The sequence below is a fragment of the Mytilus californianus genome, unplaced genomic scaffold (genome assembly GCF_021869535.1).
Source record: "Mytilus californianus isolate M0D057914Y unplaced genomic scaffold, xbMytCali1.0.p SCAF_5, whole genome shotgun sequence".
In the NCBI taxonomy this organism is placed as follows: domain Eukaryota; kingdom Metazoa; phylum Mollusca; class Bivalvia; order Mytilida; family Mytilidae; genus Mytilus; species Mytilus californianus.
In genome coordinates this window covers 5,399,567-5,422,817 of record NW_026262701.1, presented here as the reverse complement: position 1 = coordinate 5,422,817, position 23,251 = coordinate 5,399,567, and the positions used below count along the sequence as shown (strand labels likewise).

General features: G+C 30.8%; 2 protein-coding genes across 10 annotated transcripts in view; one reads left to right on the top strand and one right to left on the bottom strand.

The window, feature by feature from the left end:
* The window catches only part of LOC127702508 (E3 ubiquitin-protein ligase rnf213-alpha-like), a 157,137-nt gene extending 143,343 nt beyond the window's left edge, over positions 1-13,794 (top strand). For both annotated transcript variants that reach the window (XM_052206718.1, XM_052206716.1), the window contains exons 81-91: positions 202-259; positions 685-869; positions 1,196-1,337; positions 1,809-1,892; positions 2,368-2,560; positions 3,524-3,743; positions 4,711-4,785; positions 6,737-6,931; positions 10,749-10,838; positions 11,370-11,569; positions 12,199-13,794. In XM_052206718.1, coding sequence (XP_052062678.1) covers positions 202-259; positions 685-869; positions 1,196-1,337; positions 1,809-1,892; positions 2,368-2,560; positions 3,524-3,743; positions 4,711-4,785; positions 6,737-6,931; positions 10,749-10,838; positions 11,370-11,569; positions 12,199-12,397 — 1,641 coding nt within the window. In that variant the 3' untranslated portion in view covers positions 12,398-13,794. The remainder of the gene's footprint in view (positions 1-201; positions 260-684; positions 870-1,195; positions 1,338-1,808; positions 1,893-2,367; positions 2,561-3,523; positions 3,744-4,710; positions 4,786-6,736; positions 6,932-10,748; positions 10,839-11,369; positions 11,570-12,198) is intronic.
* A 3,355-nt stretch (positions 13,795-17,149) lies between these two features.
* LOC127702521 (protein phosphatase 1 regulatory subunit 16A-like) overlaps positions 17,150-23,251 on the bottom strand; it is a 92,507-nt gene continuing 86,405 nt past the window's right edge. For all 8 annotated transcript variants that reach the window (XM_052206752.1, XM_052206756.1, XM_052206759.1 and 5 more), the window contains one exon: positions 17,150-21,914. In XM_052206752.1, coding sequence (XP_052062712.1) covers positions 21,177-21,914 — 738 coding nt within the window. In that variant the 3' untranslated portion in view covers positions 17,150-21,176. The remainder of the gene's footprint in view (positions 21,915-23,251) is intronic.

Genomic DNA, 23,251 nt, shown 5'->3' with positions numbered 1-23,251 from the left:
AAAATAAAATTATCCTCCTCCATTACCAAAATTATCCACTACTTTTGTTACACATTTTGAAATATTGATTTATTTTTTTAAAGATTTAATATCCATTGTTATTGTGACAATATCAAAGAATACTTTAATATATTTGATACACAATATTGATTAATTCAGATAAATAACTGATGTGATAATGATATAAAACTTATTTTGTAGAATATGGAGAATATCTTGAGAGATTGTAATCAAAAAATACTGAACGATGAAAGACTTGGTAAGGAATATATGCTTTGATATTTTTTATTAGGGCCCAGCCTATTGGCGGGTCACCCTATAGTGATCAGTCTGTCCGTCCGTAACAAATTGTGTCCGCTCTATATCTAGAGAACTGTTATAATTTCATACTTAATACTTGACATGTATATTATCCAACACCAGAGGGTGTGTCATAATGTTTGTACAACTTCCTAGGTCAAAGTTAAAGGTCAGCAGGGTCCACAGAGATGGCTCCCATCTCAATGATGTCTAGTTGGACTGTATGAGGGTGATGGGGGTTCAGTCTTATTTTTTTATTTTCTATTTATTCCATGAAATGAAATATATAACTTTGGGTAACTTTTTCACTAAAAAAATAGAAATGTAAACAATTTAATTTTTTTTTTAAATTAGCAACATATTTCAACATCTGGAATGTTTTAGGAGCTGATCCATTACTACAGATATTGTATGAAACAGACATACCACCAGAGAGGCAGGATATGTTGACCTTGCATGACATACCAGCAGTGTGGAGATATAGAGAACTGATTTCTGTTAACCATCTCAGACAGAACCTGGATACAGTCAAAATAGACCTACCTGTTCTTCAACTATTCCTAAAAGAGGTAAAGCTAAATTCTGATAATAACTGAAATAGGTTAATCATAAAATTCTGGTATGTTAGTGGAGAGAAAAAAGAATAGGGATTTAGAAATGTACTAAATTTCAAAGGAAATGAAAAAAAAATAGTATCAATTTTTTCAGAAAAAAGAAGTGGTATGAAAAGTTCAATTTTTTTTCTGTCCTTGATATAGCAAAACATTAAGATTTTTATTATTTTGAAATTATTATAATTTTATAGATAGGTGAATTGGATGATAACAGAAAGCAAAACTCATACCGTATAGTATACATAAGCTATATAATTTACAATTCACGACTTCATTTGTAGGAACATCATCTTAGAGCTATAAGATTTATACCAAGTATAATGAGATTACAGAGAATGTTGATACAGAAATATGGTAGAAAGTTAGATAGAGCAGAAGCTACAATATTGACCATTGACACTGTTAAACAACAAATGAAGCAAGGTTTGTAGTTATAATTACAAAAAATCGTTGAAATTATATCTCCTGATATACAAAGCTTTGTTACCCTTAAACTGATAATCTAGTATTACTTGTACATGAATTAAAATAACTTATTTTTAATTTGTCTCTCATGAAAGACTGTGATTTGACCTCTTGTTGTCTTCATCTTATACCCCTGCGATTAAAAAAAAAACTGTAAAGGGGTGTACATAGGCATGGATAAAATGACTATTTCATAATGAAAAGAAATAGCTTACTTTTTTTGTTGCCATTTTACCAATATTCAGGAAACACTGGAATAATGGTCTTCAAGCATGGAAACAAGTGAAATAAAAATTACAAAAAATAACCCTTAACCACCCACATTTAAAATATATGATTAAACGTGTGTAAGTTATCTCTTTTCTTGAAATGTATGCTGTTGATATTCAGTGCCTTGCTTTTCAAATGTTTTTATATTTTACTTTTTAGATAGAAAACTGAAAGAATTTGTAGGCTTGTTGAAAGAGTTCACAGAAGCTTGGAATTGTGTAAAGGAATCTTTGGAGACATATTGTAAGCAATGATCTGTCTTTGTACAATACAACTGTTAGTTCATATTGACCATATAGCTAAATTTAAGTTTTAACCTATAATAGTTACTTGTTAATGGTCAGTTCCATGTTAACTATTGAAAACTCTAAACAAAGTTTGTATGGCTCATTCAAGGGTATTCATTTTACAGAAACATTTGCAGTATTCATTGCCACAAAAGCCTCTAAATTATTGACATATTTGCCTAACATTTAAAGTTGGTATCATGTGAGCTGTTTCATTAAATAAAAGGCATCGTTTCCAAAGGAAAAAACTCCATATAGGTATATAAACTTCATTATACAACCTCAAACACACTTAACGATTACACATTTAAGTTTTTAAAAATACATTATTATCAAAGATGATTTTGTAATTATTGTTTTATGATTTAAAAAAACTGCCACCAGTTTGTAATGTAAATTATGTATTAATTGAAATAAACTTTATGTTGTAGCATGTCCAGCTGATGGAAATTTATTGATGATTGACAAGGCCTACTGTAGGTCAAAGTTCACAGATGATACACCAGTGTCGTATCTGATTCCAACATATCAGGATGCAGGACTTTGTTCCTATGTCTTGTTGTTTTTCCTGTTAGAAAAGCAGGATTTGTTTTTGCAAAGTTATTGTTCTCAGAGAAAATTGAAGTAAGAATATTGTATCAGCTTCTTCAACATAAAGTCACTTATATATTAAAGCATTAAATTAATGACATGTTGGCCTTATCCTGGTAAACAAATAATCGCATATCACGTACATGTTTCATTGATATTTATATTTTAATGACACTTGGGGTTTAAACAGATCTTTAAAGGGAAACTGACAACTCCAGTAGTTTAAAACTAACTGATATTGGAATATAAATAATGATAGCCTAATCAAGAATAAGGTAACAAAATACAAATGAAAACATATGCTTAGATTTATCTTCATATGCATTCATATATTTACCAATGAATACACTTCTGCAGCAAGGTTATTACATTTTGAGATAACAATTTAAGTCAAAGTTGATGGATGGATGAATACAACTTATCACTATTTGTCAACCATTATTGGACATCACAGAGGTTCCTGTAAAATTTAGACATCACAACAGAAAATGTCTGATGCCTCAAAGGAAAAGTGATTGTTATATGACGTCAAAAGTTCAAGTGTCGCAAATTCTCAGTTCAAGTGTCGCAGATTCCCAAATAGCGATAAGGTCTATGGCTGTTTAACCTCAAGTGTCAAAGTAAGTGCATATTCAGGACGAGAGCACGATTATGTGATACAAGTATAAATTGTGCTTTGTACTAGACCAACATGCTGAACCGGATTTTTTTTGTGCCAATTCACAAGGTAATAGTCTGCAGGAAGACATGTCACCCTACCTGTATTCTGACTCCAAGCAGACCAATCTTTGCTCTTAGTCCTAAATGCTGCATGCTTAAGGGATAAGCAGCAAATACCAATTTCCAAGTCTTTTGATTTACCTGGTTTGGGTTCGAACCCACAACCTCCGGCACTCGAGGCAAACACGAGATCAAGGTTGATTTTAGTCCGTTAACCATGTTATTCCTTTATATATGTAACTTTTATCAATATATATAAGTATTTCTACATTTTAGGGAGGAAAGTCTTCCAACAGTGCATGTGAAAGACATATCTTCAGCCCATTTAATCAGTTACCATCCAGACAAAGACCTGTTACCCATGGTGTTGGCTAACTGTAACTATTCCTTTAAGGTTGGCCAAGGTACTGAGATAGAATATAACTATGCCAACTTGGAAAGACAACTTATGGATAGATTTCTATTCTCAAAATCATTTATAAAAGGATATGGAGAGGTAAGTTTTGATATGATAAAAATTTGTGACACCTAGCTCGATTAATTATTTTTTGAAAGTTCGGAGGATTTTCTTTTTTTTCAAGATCTGTTTTAAAAAAGAGGTGTTGAAACAAACTTTCCTGTGTGGGTATTCAGGTAAATGTAAGAAAGGGTTACCTGAGTCAAGCTCTTTCACCTTAAGTAATTTTATTCATTTATGGCAGAACATATTTTGACCAAACTTTGTTTGAATGTTCATTAAGATATCTATTTTCTAAATTATATTCAATGTTCTGATTCATCAAGAATCATGATTGCTGTTTTTAAAAATAAAACACAGGGTCGAACTGAAGTTTTCTGCTTACATTTCAAAAATTATGAGAGATAAAGAATATTTGGCAGAATGTAAAGTGATCAACATGACAAGATCAATTACAAGAAAATTACAAGAGTGGGTGTAAAGTGTAAAATGATCAGCAAGTTACAATCTTCAAAAGTTGCCATTTTGTTGAAAAATATTGATAACTTTTGTAAGAGTTTTTGTCACCGAAATGTGTGCCTTTTATGTGCTTTGCTTTGCTCATATATCAAAAGCTAAAAGAAAAGAACTAAAAGAAAATGATCAGTGCATCAAAACCTACCACGGATTAATTAGCTGAAATTGTCTTCAAGAGTTATTGCCCTTGAAACATGCTATATAACAATTTTTATTGAGGAAATTTTTAAAATGTAGCTATATTTGAACCAGCTCATTATATTCAGGCATACAGAGAGCTAACAACACATTACAACAAAATCTATTTGCTGCTAATTTCTACTTACACAGTGTATTTCCAAAATCAACTTATAGACATAAATCCACCATGAAAACCTACACTGAATGATACTACTTGTATTATTAGACCTCTATCAGGGTATAGAAGAGGGGGTTTGATAAAAGGCAGACAAGTGTACATTTACAGTGTGATAATAATTTCTACTTTTAGATAGAAACCATCATATACAGATCTGAATCTACAAATGCTATTGTTTTCAAAACTTTATGTGACAAGATTCCACAGGTTGGTACTTTGAATTACCCAACTTCATTGTATGGCTAGAGCAATGATTGTTATATATTGTGTATATTTTTTTTGCTGAATATCAAGACTTAAGTACTGTTATGTAGGACCTAAGCTTGAATTTTTATTGATTTCTTATGTAAAACATGACTGACCACCACATATCGTCAACACCAATCAATAACATTTTAATGTAGATGGAACTTTGTACATTTATTTCCCTTACCTGAAGGAGATATGAAGATTTGTTAACCCAAGTAAATTTCAAGGGTGAACAAATCTTCATATCTCCCTAAGCCAAGGGAAATAAATGTTTTATTCCACTGCCTATACTTCTGACTTTATGAACATACAATATTGATTTACATACAATGTTTCTTATCTGCTTGCTTCTATAACTAAACATGACATTAACATTGATAAACAATACCGATCAAAAGTTAATCATTTATTCTAGTGTGACAAGTTTTTCTCTGAATATTTTTTGATGCCTGAAATAATTTTGATCACAATAATAACTATTTTATCCAATTTGCCGATATATTCTTATATCCGATATTCAATTACACGATAAAATTAGCATTAAACATATAGGAAAGGGTTTGGTGTTTTGAAATAATATTACAATAGCCGATATATTTGTTTAGCCGATATCCGATTAGGTGTAGTATACTGTACTATTTTAAAAAAAAAAACATTCTAAACCATGGCTTCCAAAACGGTCATATATTCCGGACATTTATAAATTTACTGGACATTGTCCGTCTGGGAAAAGCATGAAATGGTCATCTACTTTTAGTTTTCAAGGCTTCCTTAAGAGACGGTCATTTTAACATAATTAAAAAAAAATCGGAAGTTTGATCTTTTTGACCCGACATTTTGCCTTAAACAGTCACACATTTCCGGTTATAAAAGTGACATGATGATTAAGTACTATCAAAACAAACCCTACTTTAATACCTTATCATTTTAATCAAGGTTAATTAGTTGTCAGACAGCTGAAATTTACCTGTTCAGGCGACAGGTAAACTATTTTGTACTGGACATTGATCGGTCAATTCAAAGTTATTTTCTTACATTTAAGCGGTTTGCATCTAATTAATTTAGTCAGAAAGATTAAAATTGTCAGAAATACGTTTATAAATATGATTTGATGAAAATTTTAAAAAGGTTAATCGAAAAATCGTCGGAACCATTTTGTTTGAACTAGTACACGAGTGCGCAGGTGGGAAATTTAATTATGCATCCTAATTCTTCAAAAATGATAAAATTATCATTGATACCTTTATCTAACGTTCATTTCGAGTATTTTCTTGAAGAAATAACTCGGAAAGAGCTACTTAAACTCAATCGTGCTTTGTAAATGTACACGGATTTTACATATCCGTCTCTGGTCCATGTTTTACCATTGTCAAGTCAACATCCGGTATTAGGAAATGTGCTTTTTAAAAACGAAAGTAAAGTTTTTGACAACGTTATTTTGCACAAAAAAAGAGTCTAAGGCAGATATTAGTACGCTGATGTTGCACACTTCGAATAATGCACTGTCAATTTAACATTTTACGTCAGAACATCGAGTTTATATCAAAGTAAAGTTTAAAATCGTTTTTTAATGTCAATCATTGGTTATATGATGGCCAAATGATAACCATGGTCCATAATTGCCTTTTGTTATCAAGTCTTAAAGGATTAAAATCGGGATAAGACATAAAATGTCCGGCTGGCTCAAATATTTTTTGGAAGCCCTGTTCTAAACATTTTGTACATTAACCGCATGTAAAGTCACATGAGATAGTCCCTATCTTCTGAGGGGAATATAAAGTTTGTTCAATGTCACGTGGGATTTTCTCAACCAATCAAATGTTGATTTAGCTATCAATATTAACATGCAGTGGAATAATATTATTTGTTTGGTCAAAATATGAAAATTAATAGTTTTGATATCTTACAGGAAAGATTACATCATGCAGTGCAGAGTCAGATATGTGGAGAGTTACGTACAAAATCATTCCCAGAATTGTGTGAAAGTCTTGACAAATTAGACATTGCCATTAGTTTCCTAAAGTCTGTGGGATCAGACCCTAATAGTTCTCTGGCAGACTTTATGTCTAACATCAAGATAGATAACCCATTTCCAAGTCCAAAGGTAATTGTATTAAATGCTAGTTTAATATTTGTTACAAAAACAATTTTATAATATGTTTTAATTGTTTAAAAAATTATTGTGGTGTTTTTCTCTAATAGGTTTGCTTTAATTGAACTCAGATAATTGAATGTGTGATATTGTTTATTTGGTTTTAAATTGGCATTGCATTAGTCTGTTATTCCACAATACTGATATATTTTTGTCCCTTGGCAACGCGTTACTGGAACATAGAAATACCAGGCGTCCGTCCATCTGTCTGTACTACAGTCCGTACGGTCTTGTTAACACTCTCACATGTACAATTTTTGCCAGATTTTTATGAAACTTCTATCATAGGTTTATATCAGCAATGTATGAACGATTTCGAAAATCAGTGCCGATCAATTATTTTCAAAAGAGTTATGCCCCTTTGAAACATTATTTATATGGAAAATTACATTGTTAGCGCTATCATTTGTACAATTCTTCCCAGATTTTTATGAAACTTAAATCATTGATCTATATTAGCAATGTCTTGGACAAGTTCGAAAACCAGTGGGTAACAATTATTTTTAACAGAGTTATGCCCCTTGGAAACATTAATTATATGGAAAATTGCATTATTAGTGCTCTCATGTGTTCAACTCTTGCCAGATTTTTATGAAACTTATATCATAGGTTTATATCAGCAATGTCTTTGATGATTTCGGAAAACAGTGCCGATCAAATAAATCAATTATTTTTAAAAGAGTTATGCCCGATGGAAATATTAATTTTATGGAAAATTGCCCTGTGAACGCTCTCATGTGTACAATTCTTGCCAGATTTTTATGAAATTCATATTATAGGTTTACATCATCAGTTTCTTTGACGAGTTCGAAAATCAGTGGCAATCTATTATTTTTTTTAAAGAGTTATGCCCCTTGGAAATATTGATTATATGGAAAATTGCATTGTTAGTGCTCTCATGTGTACAATTCTTGAAAATATTTATAAAGGAAATCGAATAGCATTTGCTCTGAAGCCTTCATTTCCGCAAGATATTTATGAAAACTTTTTAAAGAACAAAAAAAAAAGGTGTTTTTTAGCTCACCTGGCATAAAGGGCCAAGTGAGCTTTTCTTATCACTTGGCATCTGTCATCGTCCATTGTCGTTAACTTATGAAAAAATCTTCTCCTCTGGAACTGTTCGACCAAATTTTACCAAACTTGGCCACAATCATCATTGGGGTATCCAGTTTTAAAAATGTGTCTGATGACCCTGCCCGCCAACCAAGATGGCCGATATGTGTAAAAATACAACATAGGGGTAAAATGCAAGTTTTATCTCATTATTTGGAAAACCGTTATAAAAAGAGAAATTCTGACAAGGCAAAAGTGTTTAGAAAGTTGTTTTGCCTTTTATCTTTAAAACTATAATAGATAGAGAGAAACTTTAAATATGGAGGAAATTTTCCAACAACTCCTTATTGGAGTTATTGCCCTTTAATGACGATTTTTAACAATTTTTTGTGTTTTGCATTATGATAAAAATTATAGATAGATAGAAACTTTAACAAGAGTGCACACGCTGAAATGTCTCGCCTTCTTTACTAATCATTGATATTATGTTGATAGTCCTAAATATAAAGCTTTATTACAACTGTCAAATAAACTTAACATTAACCAAGTAAACTAAACATTGACCAATGAACCATGAAAATGAGGTCAAGGTCAGATGAACCATGCTAGGCAGGCATGTACAGCTAACAATTCTTCCATACAACAAATATAGTTGACCTATTGCTTATAGTTTAAGAAAAACAGACCAAAACACAAAAACTTAACACTGAGCAATGAACCTTGAAAATGAGGTCAAGGTCAAATAAAACCTGCGTGACTGACATATAGATCATAAAATATTTCGATACACCAAATATAGTTGAACTATTGCATATAGTATTAGAAAAAAATTTGTAAGGGTTCCGCGGAACCCAGTGTCTCGCCTACTCTTTCTGTTAATCGCAGGCTCAACAAAAATGAGGAAGTAAATCAATAAAAATATTCCTCTTGATAATATCTTTTGATTGTAAGAAGCTTCTGTCCAAGTTTGGTAAAAATCCAGGATAGTTTATGAATCTAATAAATGTTTAAAAACTTTAACTGCAGACTGAATGTAATGTTAACTGGAAGAAAACAAAATTTCCTTCTAGATACTAGCATTTGATCATAAACAAGCTTCTGTCCAAGTTTGGTACAAATCCAAAATAGTATAAGAAAGTTATTAAAATTTTTAAAACTTTAACCACAGAGTGAATGTGTTGTTTCCTGGCAGAAAAACTAAGTCCATTTCAAAGTAAAATAGGGAAAAAATGGATTTATTTTTTTACAAAATTTCCTTCTAGATACTAGCTTTTGTTCATAAACAAGCTTCTGTCCAAGTTTGGTACAAATCCAAAATAGTATAAGAAAGATATTAAAATTTTAAAAACTTAAACCACAGAGTGAATGTGTTGTTTCCTGGCAGAAAATCTAAGTCCATTTAAAAGTAAAATACAGAAAAAATGGATTTTTTTTTTTACAAAATTTACTTCTGGATACTATCTTATGATCATAAACAAGCTTCTGTCCAAGTTTGGTAGAAATCCAGGATAGTTTAAGAAAGTTATTAAAATTTCAAAAACTTTAACCACAGAGTGAATATTTGTGGACGACGCCGACGGAATGTTGGATCGCTATGTCTCGCTTTTTTGACTAAAGTCGAAGGCTCGACAAAAAGACCAAAACTCAAAAACTTAACTTTGACCACTGAACCATGAAAATGAGTTCAAGGTCAGATGACACCTGCCAGCTAGACATGTACACCTTACAATCATTCCATACACCAAATATAGTAGACCTATTGCATACAGTATAAGAAAAACAGACCAAAACACAAAAACTTAACTATAACCACTGAACCATGAAAATGAGGTCAAGGTCAGATGACACCTGCCAGTTGGACATGTACACCTTACAGTCCTTCCATACACTGAATATACTAGACATATTGCTTATAGTATCTGAGATATGGACTTGACCACCAAAACTTAACCTTGTTCACTGATCCATGAAATGATGTCAAGGTCAAGTGAAAACTGTCTGACGGGCATGAGGACCTTGCAAGGTATGCACATACCAAATATAGTTATCCTATTACTTATAATAAGAGAGAATTTAACATTACAAAAAATCTTAACTTTTTTTTCAAGTAGTCACTGAACCATAAAAATGAGGTCAAGGACATTGGACATGTGACTGACGTAAACTTCGTAACATGAGGCATCCATATACAAAGTATGAAGCATCCAGATCTTCCACCTTCTAAAATATAAAGCTTTTAAGAAGTTGACTAACGCCGCCGCCGGATTACTATCCCTATGTCGAGCTTTCTGCGACAAAAGTCGCAGGCTCGACATAAACCAAATAAGATCAGCAAGGCAAGATCCATAAACAAGTTAAATTTTGCAGATATAGTTAGTAGAATGTCACTCTTCATAGGAGTGATTGCCCCTAAATGAGGATTTTTTAACCCTCTTTTGTCTTTTGAGCAAAAATTAAAGAAGATAGAGAGAAACAAAACAGAAAAAATTATCAGCAATATAAGATCAACAAAAAAGAATTTTTTGTCATGAATTTATTCTTGTCTAAAATGTTGGTGAGAGTCCATTGTTGATTATGCACATAGACCTAGGTGAGCGACACAGGCTGTTTAGAGCCTCTAGTTTTTAATAATTGCCCTTGTACATTGGATAGATAAAATATCTTCAATGCGGGAGATATTGGTACTCTGTTCTTTTATTGTTATTATTATTTTCAGGCTAAGCAGACTAGCAAGTGTAAACACACCATGTCTCTATGGATTTTATTTGCTCTGGAGAGAGCTAGGACCCTAGCCAAATATGAAAAGGTATCTAATATTGTATCAAAATTACTTAAACTGTAAAGCAACTGCATAAAAACTGTAGCAATTTATAGACATTTAACCATAGTTATACAAGTTTCACCAATTATCACTGCTGTTATGTGTGAAAATTGTAACAAAAAATTTGAACAGGATTTTAATATGAAAAATATTATTTGTTTGAAGATTGATTGATTGCTTAATGTCATAAAATAATATATAATAGGAACCTTTATGATGTGGATGCACTACACCAATAATGCTTCTGTGTCATTTGCTGTAAGTCAGTGTCCCACGGACAGGCTCTAATCCTGTCTTACAGATGGAATTTCTTTTACAAAATGATAATGCCATAGTTGGATACAGTTTTTGTTACCTGACAAGGTATCATTTAAAATTTTGGATTCTAAACTTGGACCATTTTAAGTAAAAATGTTGTTGGACTGTATATGCAATTTCCGCAAAGAAAGTGAAAGAATTTGCTGCCTTTACATGTAATTAATGGCAATCATTCAGTTAAATTCTACATTATTTCAGAAAGCTTTTGAAAGTATAGGAGAGACTTTCAGAACAACACTGACAGAAGATCAAACAAAGATAATAGAAGAAATTTTGAAGAGCCTTACTGTAGAACAAATTAGTGAAATGGTGGAATTATTGTTTGAATGTATTGTATTGAAAATAGATGTTCCACAAAATCGAGATGATGAGGATTACTTTGATATGTCTAAAATGAAGTGAGTGTATAAATAACATGAGATCATCACCCTTCGAAGGGCATTTGAATTATTAGTCAAAGGACTATATCTGACAAGCACTTAACTCCTGTATGGAACATAGTAAAAGTAAATGTCCATATGTCTGAAATTCACAAAGTATACATACCGGTAAGCAAATAAACAAATATACTTCAGACAATCTTGCTTCTGTTGGTACCAAGGTAATTAAAATCCAACTAGAAATGACCTCACAATATTTTTTTGAAAAAAACATTGTTTTATATGAAGGTGAAGAATACTTATGCGTCATGCTGTAAGGTTCTAACTTTCTCAGGCAAATTTGACATTAAGTACAATTAACTCTTCTTTTTAGGGTGCTCATAAAGTTCTTTAAGTTTCAATTATTTATACAGCCTTGGCTTTTGGAATTTGACCTTAATTTGAAATAAAGCATGCTGAAGCAGAATATTCAACTACATTTAATGACTTCATGGTGTATTGATGATACATTATTAACTATTTTTCATCCTAGTTTATCATGGGTTTACAAAAGCTGCAGACTAGTGTATAAATTTCATAAAGAACTACCGGTATTCATTAGTGTTTTGATTGAAAATCTATTATTTCTAATTTTCTTGTATTTTAAGTTTGCGAGATGCTTTGATTGGATATCAGGACTCCTGTCCCTTTGAAGGCAAACAGCAGATTGAAGAAACAACTATGAATGTCTTAGGTCAAATACCATCAGACATAGAAGATCCTAACAGGGTGCTGACCGCCCACTCTGTTGAATTTTGGATCCTTGCCAATAAAATATGCACAAGCAAACAGCAAAGGAGACATTGATGATACCATAAATAGAAACTGATTGGATTTATAAACTTTTAAAACTTATTAAGTAGATATAGAATATATTTATATGTATATATGATCAAGGAAAAAGGATTTGTGATAAGAATTAGGCTATATCTATGCATTCATATCGTTAAAATATCAGTGATGTCAAAAATGGTATGAATAATGTTTTTAGTTTTTTGTGAAGTAGTGATATTAGTTGTATTTGCTGAATTCGAGGACCACTGATAATTTTGTTTTATTTTGTGTAATTCTGATTATATATAACGAATCTCATGATTACACAGTAAATCTAAATCCCTGAAACTTCACAGGTAAATAACACACATTGAAGTTTGAAGATTGTTTTCCCATTTTTCCATACTTGGAAACTGAGTAATTGTTCTGTAAAATTTTCAAAAGATGGTGCAATTTTTTGTTTTCTACCCAAATCTTTGGAACTTCATAGAAAGTTTTCTAGCATATAGAGGTTGTGCAATTTCTATTATTGAGTTGTTTAAAGTTTTAAGTTATCCAATTTTATATTTACATATAATTTCCATTGTTTAAGAAACATTCTACGCAAACCCAGACATGTTAAATTTAAATTACATGTAGTTCTGTAAGCTGGACATACAGAAAGGTTTAGTAAGTATCTGAAAGATAGTTGACAGCTCTAAAAACACTGTGATTTCTGAATTTAAGGGTAAAAAAAGTGTCCATTTCATATTTGACTCAAGTTGTGATAATTTTTCAGCATTACATTTTAAAAATTTTATATTTACCTGTGTATACCTTGTTGGTTAAGTTTTGATAACCTTATTTTTGATGATTTTTTGAATGAAGAAATATAGGTATTGTTGAATTATGATACATGTATTAAGCTTTAATTACTGTTAAATTATTATATGAGTTTTATGAAAAGATTTGGGGACCAGTCATTGTTTGTAATGATAGATCTTTTTGTTGTTGCTGTGACTCATTATTCCTATTGGACATTTTATAAGTAAATGAACAATATCTTCTTGTTCTTACTTCACAAACACAAATTTTTGGTGAATTCTTTTGTTGGCAGTGTAATTGAAAAAAAGATAGTTACTGGTATATGAAAATTAGTGGAAATAACATTAATTTTTTTTAATTTAAAATATTATTATTTTCAGCTAATAACAAAATCATGACCAATTTGTTTCAGTTTACATATATATTGAAATTAGAAAATTATGTTTAAATTTGAATCAGTGAGTACATTATTTTTTATTTTGAAGATTATTTTGTCTAGACAATGTTAATAATAAATACAAAAATATATTTTTGAAATTGCAATGAAATTTACATTTTGAATGTGGGAAGTGAAATGGATTCTTTTATATAAGCTTATTGTTTGAAATAAAAAACGAGATCATGCATTTCTTCTTATTATTAAATTCTCAAGAAATCAGATATGTCAGTAAGTGGTATGCATAGTCTTCCAAACATATACTTTAATACATGAATGCCCCATGTGACCATAATTGTCAGATTTTCAAGTATATAGCCTGAGAACAGTTTTTGTCTCGCCTGCGAGACATAGGGATTGCTTTTCCGGTGACGGCTGAGGCGTTGGCGTCAACAATTGTTACGTTTTCTGCTTAAGTTAATTTGATAGGAACTACTTGTGATAGATCATTGATATATAATATAAAGTTGCATTACTATCAGCACATATCAGTTTGATGACTATTTTGAGGCACTAACCCCTAGGTCATGGTCAAGTGACTTTGAATGAATTAGCAATTTTCAATGTTAAGTTTTCTGCTCAAGTCAGTTTGATAGGAACTACTTGTGATAGATCAATGATATTTTGTATGAAGTCACATTACTATCAGTATATATCAGTTTGACAAATATTTTGAGGCACCGCCCCCTTGGACATGGTCTAGTGACTGAAATATTTCCCATACAATTTGATTTACCTTTAATAGGCAAAAAAACATTTACCATGCAAGTATTTTTATACAATGAATTTGTTTTGAACTATTGTTAATTGCTAATTCGGTTTCTTTAATGTGGAGGTGTGAAAATGAAGAGACAATTCTCAATTCTAAACGTTTTTTCATTCTTCAATTTTAAAAATTAATATGTGTTATGTTTAAACATTATTTCCAACTTTTCCCAAACATTAATATTTGCTACTGTGATGCCTTCAAATTTTGCTATTATTACATGGTTTGAACCTATTAATCCTTTTCTTCAGGGAAAAAACACAATTCAGCCCAAATCTAAGTATCGATGAACCTTTAATGAACCTAGCATATAATGGCTCGAAAATCTAAAACTGTTCTTTATTTTTATAACTTCAACTTGTTTTGACAAGTGGGCTTTCTTCCAAAGTAAAAATGTGGTTGTATCTCTGGCAAAATGGTCAAAGTCAGCAACTTAGCATAAAGAAATCCAAACATCTTTGTCATTCTTAAAATTGTCTGCAGGTTAGTAACCAGTTGTGAAAATGAGCTTTCAAATAATGAGCCTGAAAATGTTTTTCTTGCAAACAATAGGCCAGAAATGACTAAATGAAAAGCACTGATGTATGTGCATTTTGATTTACACTTAGTCCTTGATATGATCGTTTACACTTTTGCTTGCAGACATCAAAGAAAATTTTTTTTATGAAATCATGGATGGCTATTAAATTTATTTCTCGTTTGGAATTGTTTTACATTTTGTCATTCAGGGTCTAGTGTGAGTTTTGCTCATTGATGAAGGCCGTATGGTGACCTTTAATTGCTTGCATACATGTACTTTGGTCTCTGGTAGGTAGTTGTCTAATTGGCAATCACACCATATATCCTTATTTTTATATAGGGTAAATAAAGGTAATAGGTAAAGATCTACCCATCTTGAATTTTTAACAGAAATCGTACAAAACTTATTTTAGGGTTATTGCTCCTGAAATATCAATTTTTTGCATATTTTGCAGTTTTGTCTATTATAAAAAATATAATAGAGAAAAATTAAATTGCAAAAATGATCAGCTACACAAGATTCACAAATAAGTCTACATATCAGAAATCATCAGTCGACTGCCAATAGGTTTTATTGCCCTAAAATGACACTTTTCACCTGTTTTTTGTGTTTTTGGCCATAATTTCAGAAACTACAATAGATAAAACTTTAAGCAGCAAAAATGATTGCTGATGATTTTGATGTTGCTTACCAATATTTTGCAAAAAGGATTCAGACTCCTTAAATTGGAGTATTCTCGTATTGAGGTCAATTGGATGGATAAATGAATGGTTCTTTAATGTCTACCACCAAATGTTTCATGCATATTCAGAATGAAAGCATGTTAGTTTGATATGAATGTATCCTGCTTAGTACTAGACCTAAATGCTAAGCCAGATATTTAATATGCTAGATCACAAGGTTACAGTCCTAAGGAAAACTTGTCAATCTTACTGGATACAATAATCTTACATTAAGCTGACCAGTGTTTGTTCTTACTAATAAACGTGTCATACTTAGCAGAGAAGCAGTCCATAGTAATTTTAAAGTCTGGTTTGAATGTCAATCGCTTAGTATTATTTGAAGAATATTCCTGCATATTGTGGATTCATTTATTTTCGTGGATTGATCTAAATTTGTATTTTTGAGGATATTTGATTTTGTGTTTTGCCAAAGTCTGTAAACAAGCCTATAGAAAATGTGTTTAGCCATTTCAATTGATATTTTATAGTGTCTTTTCATGTTGTAATGTTATACTACCGTCTCAGGTTAGGGTGAAAGTTGGCACCTGTTAAAACGTTTAAACCCGTTGCATTTGTATGTACCTGTTGGGAGCCTGTTGTTCAGTGGTTGTCATTTGTTGGTGTGGTTCATAAGTGTTTCTCGTTTTATATATAGATTAGACCTTTGGTTTTCCTGTTTGAATTGTTTTACACTAGTCATTTTGGGGCCCTTTATAGCTTGCTGTTCGGTGTGAGCCAAGGCTACATGTTGAAGGCTGTACTTTAACCTATAATTGTTTACTTTTTATGCATTGTGACTTGGATGGAGAGTTGTCTCATTGGCACTCATACCACATTTTCTTATATCTATTGGATGGAGAGTTGTCTCATTGGCACTCATACCACATTTTTTTATCTATATTTGTTGGTTATTTAAGGTTTACCTTTACCCATGAGTAATAATGAATCCAAAGAGGTTTTATTATATTTCACCACATCTTAAAATGTATCCTTTGGTTTTCCTTGTAAACATTTTGCCTCAGGCTGGCAACCATTTTGAATTATGGATTGGCACTCAAGTCACATGTTTTATCCTACTGAAATTTGACTTGGCTTTCATCACCTGGAAAACCTGCATTTTTTTTCCAAATCAGTACAAAGTGAGGTGTATATCTTCTATGTATATACAAACATCTAGAAAGTTTGAAGGCTCTAGGTGAACACTGAAGGAGGACTTGATTCAACAAAATTTGTACTCTATAAAGAATGCTGCCTAAATTGACCAAGTTTCATTATTTGAAAAATCTCCAAAATTTTCCAAAGTGAATTGCACATTTCAAAGAACATATAATCATTCAAGAAGTAGGTTATTACTCAAAAAAGAGTACATTTTATAATAGGTTAGAGAATGGAGGATATGGGTAGAAACTGTTGGTGGGATATATAGAATACACCAAACAGGTGCCCTCTTTCCCCTACCAAACATTTATCTTTTCAAATTCTGCGGAAAATAAACAAGGGGCTTAACTCCTTGTTGGCCAAGAAATCAACAAACAAATATCATGTATATAATATTTTGTTCAGGTTGTGCCATTCTCCCTCTCAAGGTGATAACATACTTCATTGTAACATCATACTTAACAGTGAGCAATGTTTACTTTAAAAAATAAAATTTACAAATTAAAAAAATGTACAAAATATTGTATATTATTATGTACTGACAACCTTACAAACACAGAAAGGTGTTTTACATATCTTCTTCAATAAATAAGCAATCTTTAAAACAGTATAATATTTCTGCATGAAAATCAAGGCAATACTTCAATTTGAACCCCCCTCATCTGTGTATTTTGCTTTCTCGTCAATCCGGGGTTTAGAATAGAAATATTCACAAAATCAATGAACTGGTTATACTGAAGATGAAAATATGATTGAATTAATAATAAGTATCATTTATTGTAAAAATAACATTGTTTATATCTTTATGATAATGGGAATGGAGATAAAGTTGTCAGTCTATGGGATGATCAAAGATACAGTAGACAATGCTAATACAGTTATCTTTGTTGTCTTTATCACATGAAAACTGTGTTGTTTAATTAAGGTAAAACTTTAAAATTATATATATTTTTACTATAAACAAAATACTTTATTTATAATATGTTTTTACCTTCTGGCAATCTTGACATCCACTTTTGAAAATTCATCAATTAAATAAGTATAAACAGTGTAGAAAATATTTAAATTTATTTTTAAGTTCATATTTTCAGCTTAATTGGAAATTCATAACCAATTATACTACAAAGTCTGTATTACTACTTGAATATGATAAACAACCGTTATGTATACAATCTTGGCATGAAATTCTGTTTGTCCTGAAAGTTCATTAATTTTATGTTGAGTCAACAAAATGCACAGACTACCTGAGGATGAACAGAATAATTGATTTGACCTTATATAATTTTTAAATTAATTTATAACATGTCAAATTTGTCCTCATTATTTCTATTAAAATGAATTACTTCCTGGTTAGCTAGTGAATGCACATTAGTCTTGTAGTTCGTGAAAACAAATGAATGTTTGAACATGTGAGCAAAACAAATATTGGAATGGTAAATTGGTGTTACACTTCTAAGACAAATTATAATGTAACAAATCATTGATAAATTACTTCATATTTTTATCATTTTGTTTTCTACTGAATTCAGTTAGACTTAAATGCTTTTGGGGATACAGTTTTCAAAATGCTTTTGGGGATACAGTTTTCAAAATCTATAAGTTATAAATGAATTATCCTATTCTTATGTTTACTTTTAATTAATCAAATTGATAAAAAAATAAAACATAGCATTTTGATATTATGTACAACAATGGCTGAAACCATAGTTCAGTGCTAATCTGTGGAAACTATTGGCTAAAACTAGTTTCCCAATAGGAAGTATATCAATGGGGATTTTGTATATGTGACAATGAAATTCATTCCAAATCAAACAAATTGTCATCGTTTTTGCATTTCTGCTGTTTGAACACTGGCTGTCAATAAAAATGAATTTAAAATGATAATTGAACAGTTTCACTTACACTGAAGTTTTAGAAATTGTCTTAAACAATATATATTTAAAGGGAGATAACTCAGCTATATTGTTGCAAGTGTTTACATGTTCTCTAAATAAAAAATAAATGTTTCCAGAACTAACTATCATCTGCTTCTTAAACAAATGAAACTGAATGACTTACTTTAAGATATACATGGACCATTGCACAATATATAGCAAAATTAATAAGTGTATGAGGTATACAAATCAGACCTAAATGAAAATCATGTAAAATTACACTGAACACACACCAACATACACATATCCACTCAAACTTATTTAAATCCTATTCTAATGCTATTCTCAGTAAGCATGGAATGTTTGTTTTAAATTTGACTGATTTATGTACATATTGCTGTTCAAAAGGACTTTCTTTTATTTTGGATTTTGATCGGAGATTTTACTGTAACTTATACCAAAACAGTAAGATACAATTGAAATTATCTGAATACTTCATTTGTTTTGTTTTTTTTAATCTGAACTATATTAGATCATAATTTTTAATAATTAATTTGTTAAGTTTAGTAAAAAAAAGTAGTATTAATTTTGCTCTCAACTATGACATTTTAAATTAAAGGTATGTCATATTTCATGCTTGTCAAAAACGGCATCTAAGAAACTCATGAGCATTTTAATTACTGACAAACTGTGGATTCATTATTATTCGTTGTTGATACTAATTTCCGTGGATTTCTTAAATACAGGTGAACCATGAATTACATGTTCAACGAATAACAAATTTTCTTTACGCTTGTATGCAGACTTTGGCAAAACCACGAAATCAAATATCCACAAAAATGTAAGTTTTTCTCAATCCATGAAAATTGTTATCCAAGAAAATAACTGAATCCACAGTAGTTAAAATTCCACACAGATAGCTGAAAAAATAGGTTTTTGAAGAGTTATCTTCAATTTAAAATATAGCTTGTGTTTTTTTAACAATTTACCAAAATTCGACATAAAAAAGTGGTCAGAATATTTACCATATGACAAACTTATGCCATGATATATGTGAACCAAAAGTGTGATCATATCTAATTACTTTAACGGTACAATTAAAAAATAATCTTTTTTATCATGTTGTGATTATTTTTATCAATGTAGACCTGCATTATAAACCAATTAGACTGATAACATTAAAGTAAGTACTGACAGTCTCAATAAGATATTGAAATAACACATCCTCCTCATGCACAAAATATAACAAGGCTTGACAAACAAATAGATTCAATTCTTATAAAAATGAGTGGGTATATAAAGAAGCACTGCAACTTAAATATATATGTTTATATGTGTTTATCTAACAAAAATCTAGTACAAAACAAACAAAAAATCTTGATGTAAATATATGAATACTAATGTACTATTAACCTAATCTTTAAGAAATGAAAACATTTGTATTAACAAGAAAACATAGATAGTGTTATTTATAAAATATAGAGTTCTTTTAATGATATTCAATGGATCAATTAAAGTTTACTAAATAGTTAAATATTGCATTTAGAATAAGTTTGCTTTAATATTTGAAAAAAAAAATCTTTATTAAAAAATGAGTGAATAGAAAGAAAAGAAGGAATACTTTTTTTGAAAATAAAAATACTTAAGGGAGATAATTTTCATACAATTAGGGGAGATAATCATATTTTACAGCTGTTGCTATCTTCAAACAGTAAAGACTGTTTTTACCTAGGAATCTTGATAGATACATGACAGAATTAACAAAACTAGCCCTCATGAATAAAACCTAATCTTTAGCCAATATATTTGTAATTCTATTTAATTCTTTTCACTACATTTAAAAGGTTCCAAAAACAAACCCTTTCTAGAGTATAAAGTTAGCGTATAAAAAGCTTTATATTTCTATATTAGTTACAGAATATCTCTCAATTTTCAAATCATATACACTATACTGCTATGTTTACTTGAAAAATAAAACTAAATCCAGAAATAATACATATATGTACACCAATAGATTTTTTTTATTCGAAGACATGATTTTAATTATCATAAAATACAAAATATTGGCATTTATCTAAAGGGAAACTGTAATTATATAACTTATATTCGCAGAAATTAATACTTATATAGTCCTCCCAATAAAGTTCTACATTTATAAAATTCAACTCCAAGTAACTATTACACATCTTTATCATATTAGGAACCATGTTAAATAAAATATACTTAGCACTTTTAATATGTTATTTAATTTTTAAATGTGACATTCAAAGAATCATATCATACATCAACCTATAAACAAAAGACTGCATAAAGTTATATCCATTTTTCATGGTTATATGTTTTTAAAGTACATTGTTTCAACCTTTTATATGAAAAAGTAAACAAAAATTATAATTTGCCATGTACATTCATCCTTTAAAAAAAAACTGAGTAAGGACAATTTTCTTTTTGGGTCTAATACTCCATACATTATAGAAATTTAAGTTTATATAAAATGTTTAAAAATTAATACCCTAAAATATCAGAATTATATCACAGGATACTACAACATCCATCTTTTTCTTCTCCTCCTACGACAGGAGCACTACTTGGAGCTTTGAATTTCTTCATACTTTCATTTTGAAAGTATGGCGTATTATTATTATGTCCGTTATTTTTGGAATGTTGATGTTGATCTTTACTTTGTGAAGGTGATGAACTGTATTTATTTCCTTTCATCTGAAGAGAAATTAAAAACATGTCCTGTACAGCACTGTCAACAGCTGTCACGCTATTTTCTCGGCTTCGACTCTCAGACCTATGTTTTTTGAGTTCAGACAAATTCAATGATGGGGTCCCTGAAGGATATCTATTTGATGTCAGTGAGGAAGATGAACCAGAGTTTACATTTGGTAAGTTTGTTGATGAATTTTCATGATCATAGTTCTGAGACCGCTGAGAATCATCATGATTGAGTTCATAAGGTTTGTCTGGCACTGACTGGTCCCTGTTTTGTGGAATGTCAGGTTTTTGATTTCGTTTGTTGAAGGAGCTCCGTCGTGAGACATCTTTTCCTCCAACACTCCGTGAGCTTCTTTCGCTGTCTTCCCTCCTGATTTCCTGTCGTATGATGTTCGGTTTTTCTTGTTGATGTTTTTCTTGTTGATGTTTTTCTTGTTGATGTCTTTCTTGTTGATGATCACTCCTTGGACGATTTTTGTCAACTTCATCATCAATAATCAACTCGACATCATCGATATTTGTGGTCTGTGCGTTCTCTTTATCCTCCTCCTAAAGAAAATATAAGATTATATACCACATAAATTAATTGTAGTACAATCATGGTACAGGAATATATAAAAATGTGGAAATTGTGTAAAATCAGGATTAAACAAGGAATTATTTGAATCAGGAATAATTTTGAATTCTGGAGAATTTATAAGAAATGTATGAAGAACAAGAATGTGTCCATAGTACACGGATGCACCACTCGCACTATCATTTTCTATGTTCAGTGGACCATGAAATTGGGGTCAAAACTCTAATTTGGCATTAAAATTAGAAAGATCGTATCATAGGGAACATGTTTACTAAGTTTCAAGTTGATTGGACTTCAACTTCATCAAAAACTACCTTGACCAAAAACTTTAACCTGCCCACTCGCATTATCATTTTCTATGTTCAGTGGACCGTGAAATTGGGGTCAAAACTCTAATTTGGCATTAACATTAGAAAGATCATATCATAGGGAACATGTGTACTAAGTTTCAAGTTGATTGTACTTCAACTTCATCAAAAACTACCTTGACCAAAAACTTTAACCTGAAGCGGGACAGACAGACGGACGAACGGACAAACGAATGGACACACAGACCGAAAAACATAATGCCCCTAGGTGGGGCATAAAAATAACCAAACTAAAGAAAGAGGGTTATCCATGGCGCATGGCTAAAGTTATTTTACTTTCACTGATATTTCAGTACGTATGAACTAACCTAATTGGGTTAGTTTTCATCATTCATTTCTTATCAATTTTCCATAATTCAATAAATGTGGAAAGTGTCCACATGTGGACACAGATGATGCCCCCGCTTGCATATCATATATTTTTAAAGGGACATAACTGAAGAACGGAAAAAGTGACACTACCCAAATTTGAACTTGATCTGAGTTTTGTGGTAATAAGCATTGTGTGTAAGTCTCATAACATTTGGTTGAGGCTAACTTAAGTAGAGAACAGAAACTAAAAATTCAGCAATTTTTCGATTTATAAACACACATAAATCTAGAAGGGTTTTGTATAAGTTTTATAACATTTGGTTGAGACAAACTATATTAGAGAACGGAAACGAAAAATTCAGCAATTTTTCTGTTTATAAAGGGACATAACTCAAGAATGGTAAAAGTGTCACCACCAAATTTCGTACTTACTCTGTATTATGTAGTAAAAAGCATTGTGTATAAGTTTCATAACATTTGGTTGAGGCAAACTCAAGTTAGAAAACGGAAACAAAAATTTTGTACTTGATCTTAGTTTTGTGGTAATGAATATTGTGTATAGGTTTCATAATGTTTGGTTGGGGCAAACTTAAGTTACAGAATGGAAACTAAAAATTTTGCAATCTTTC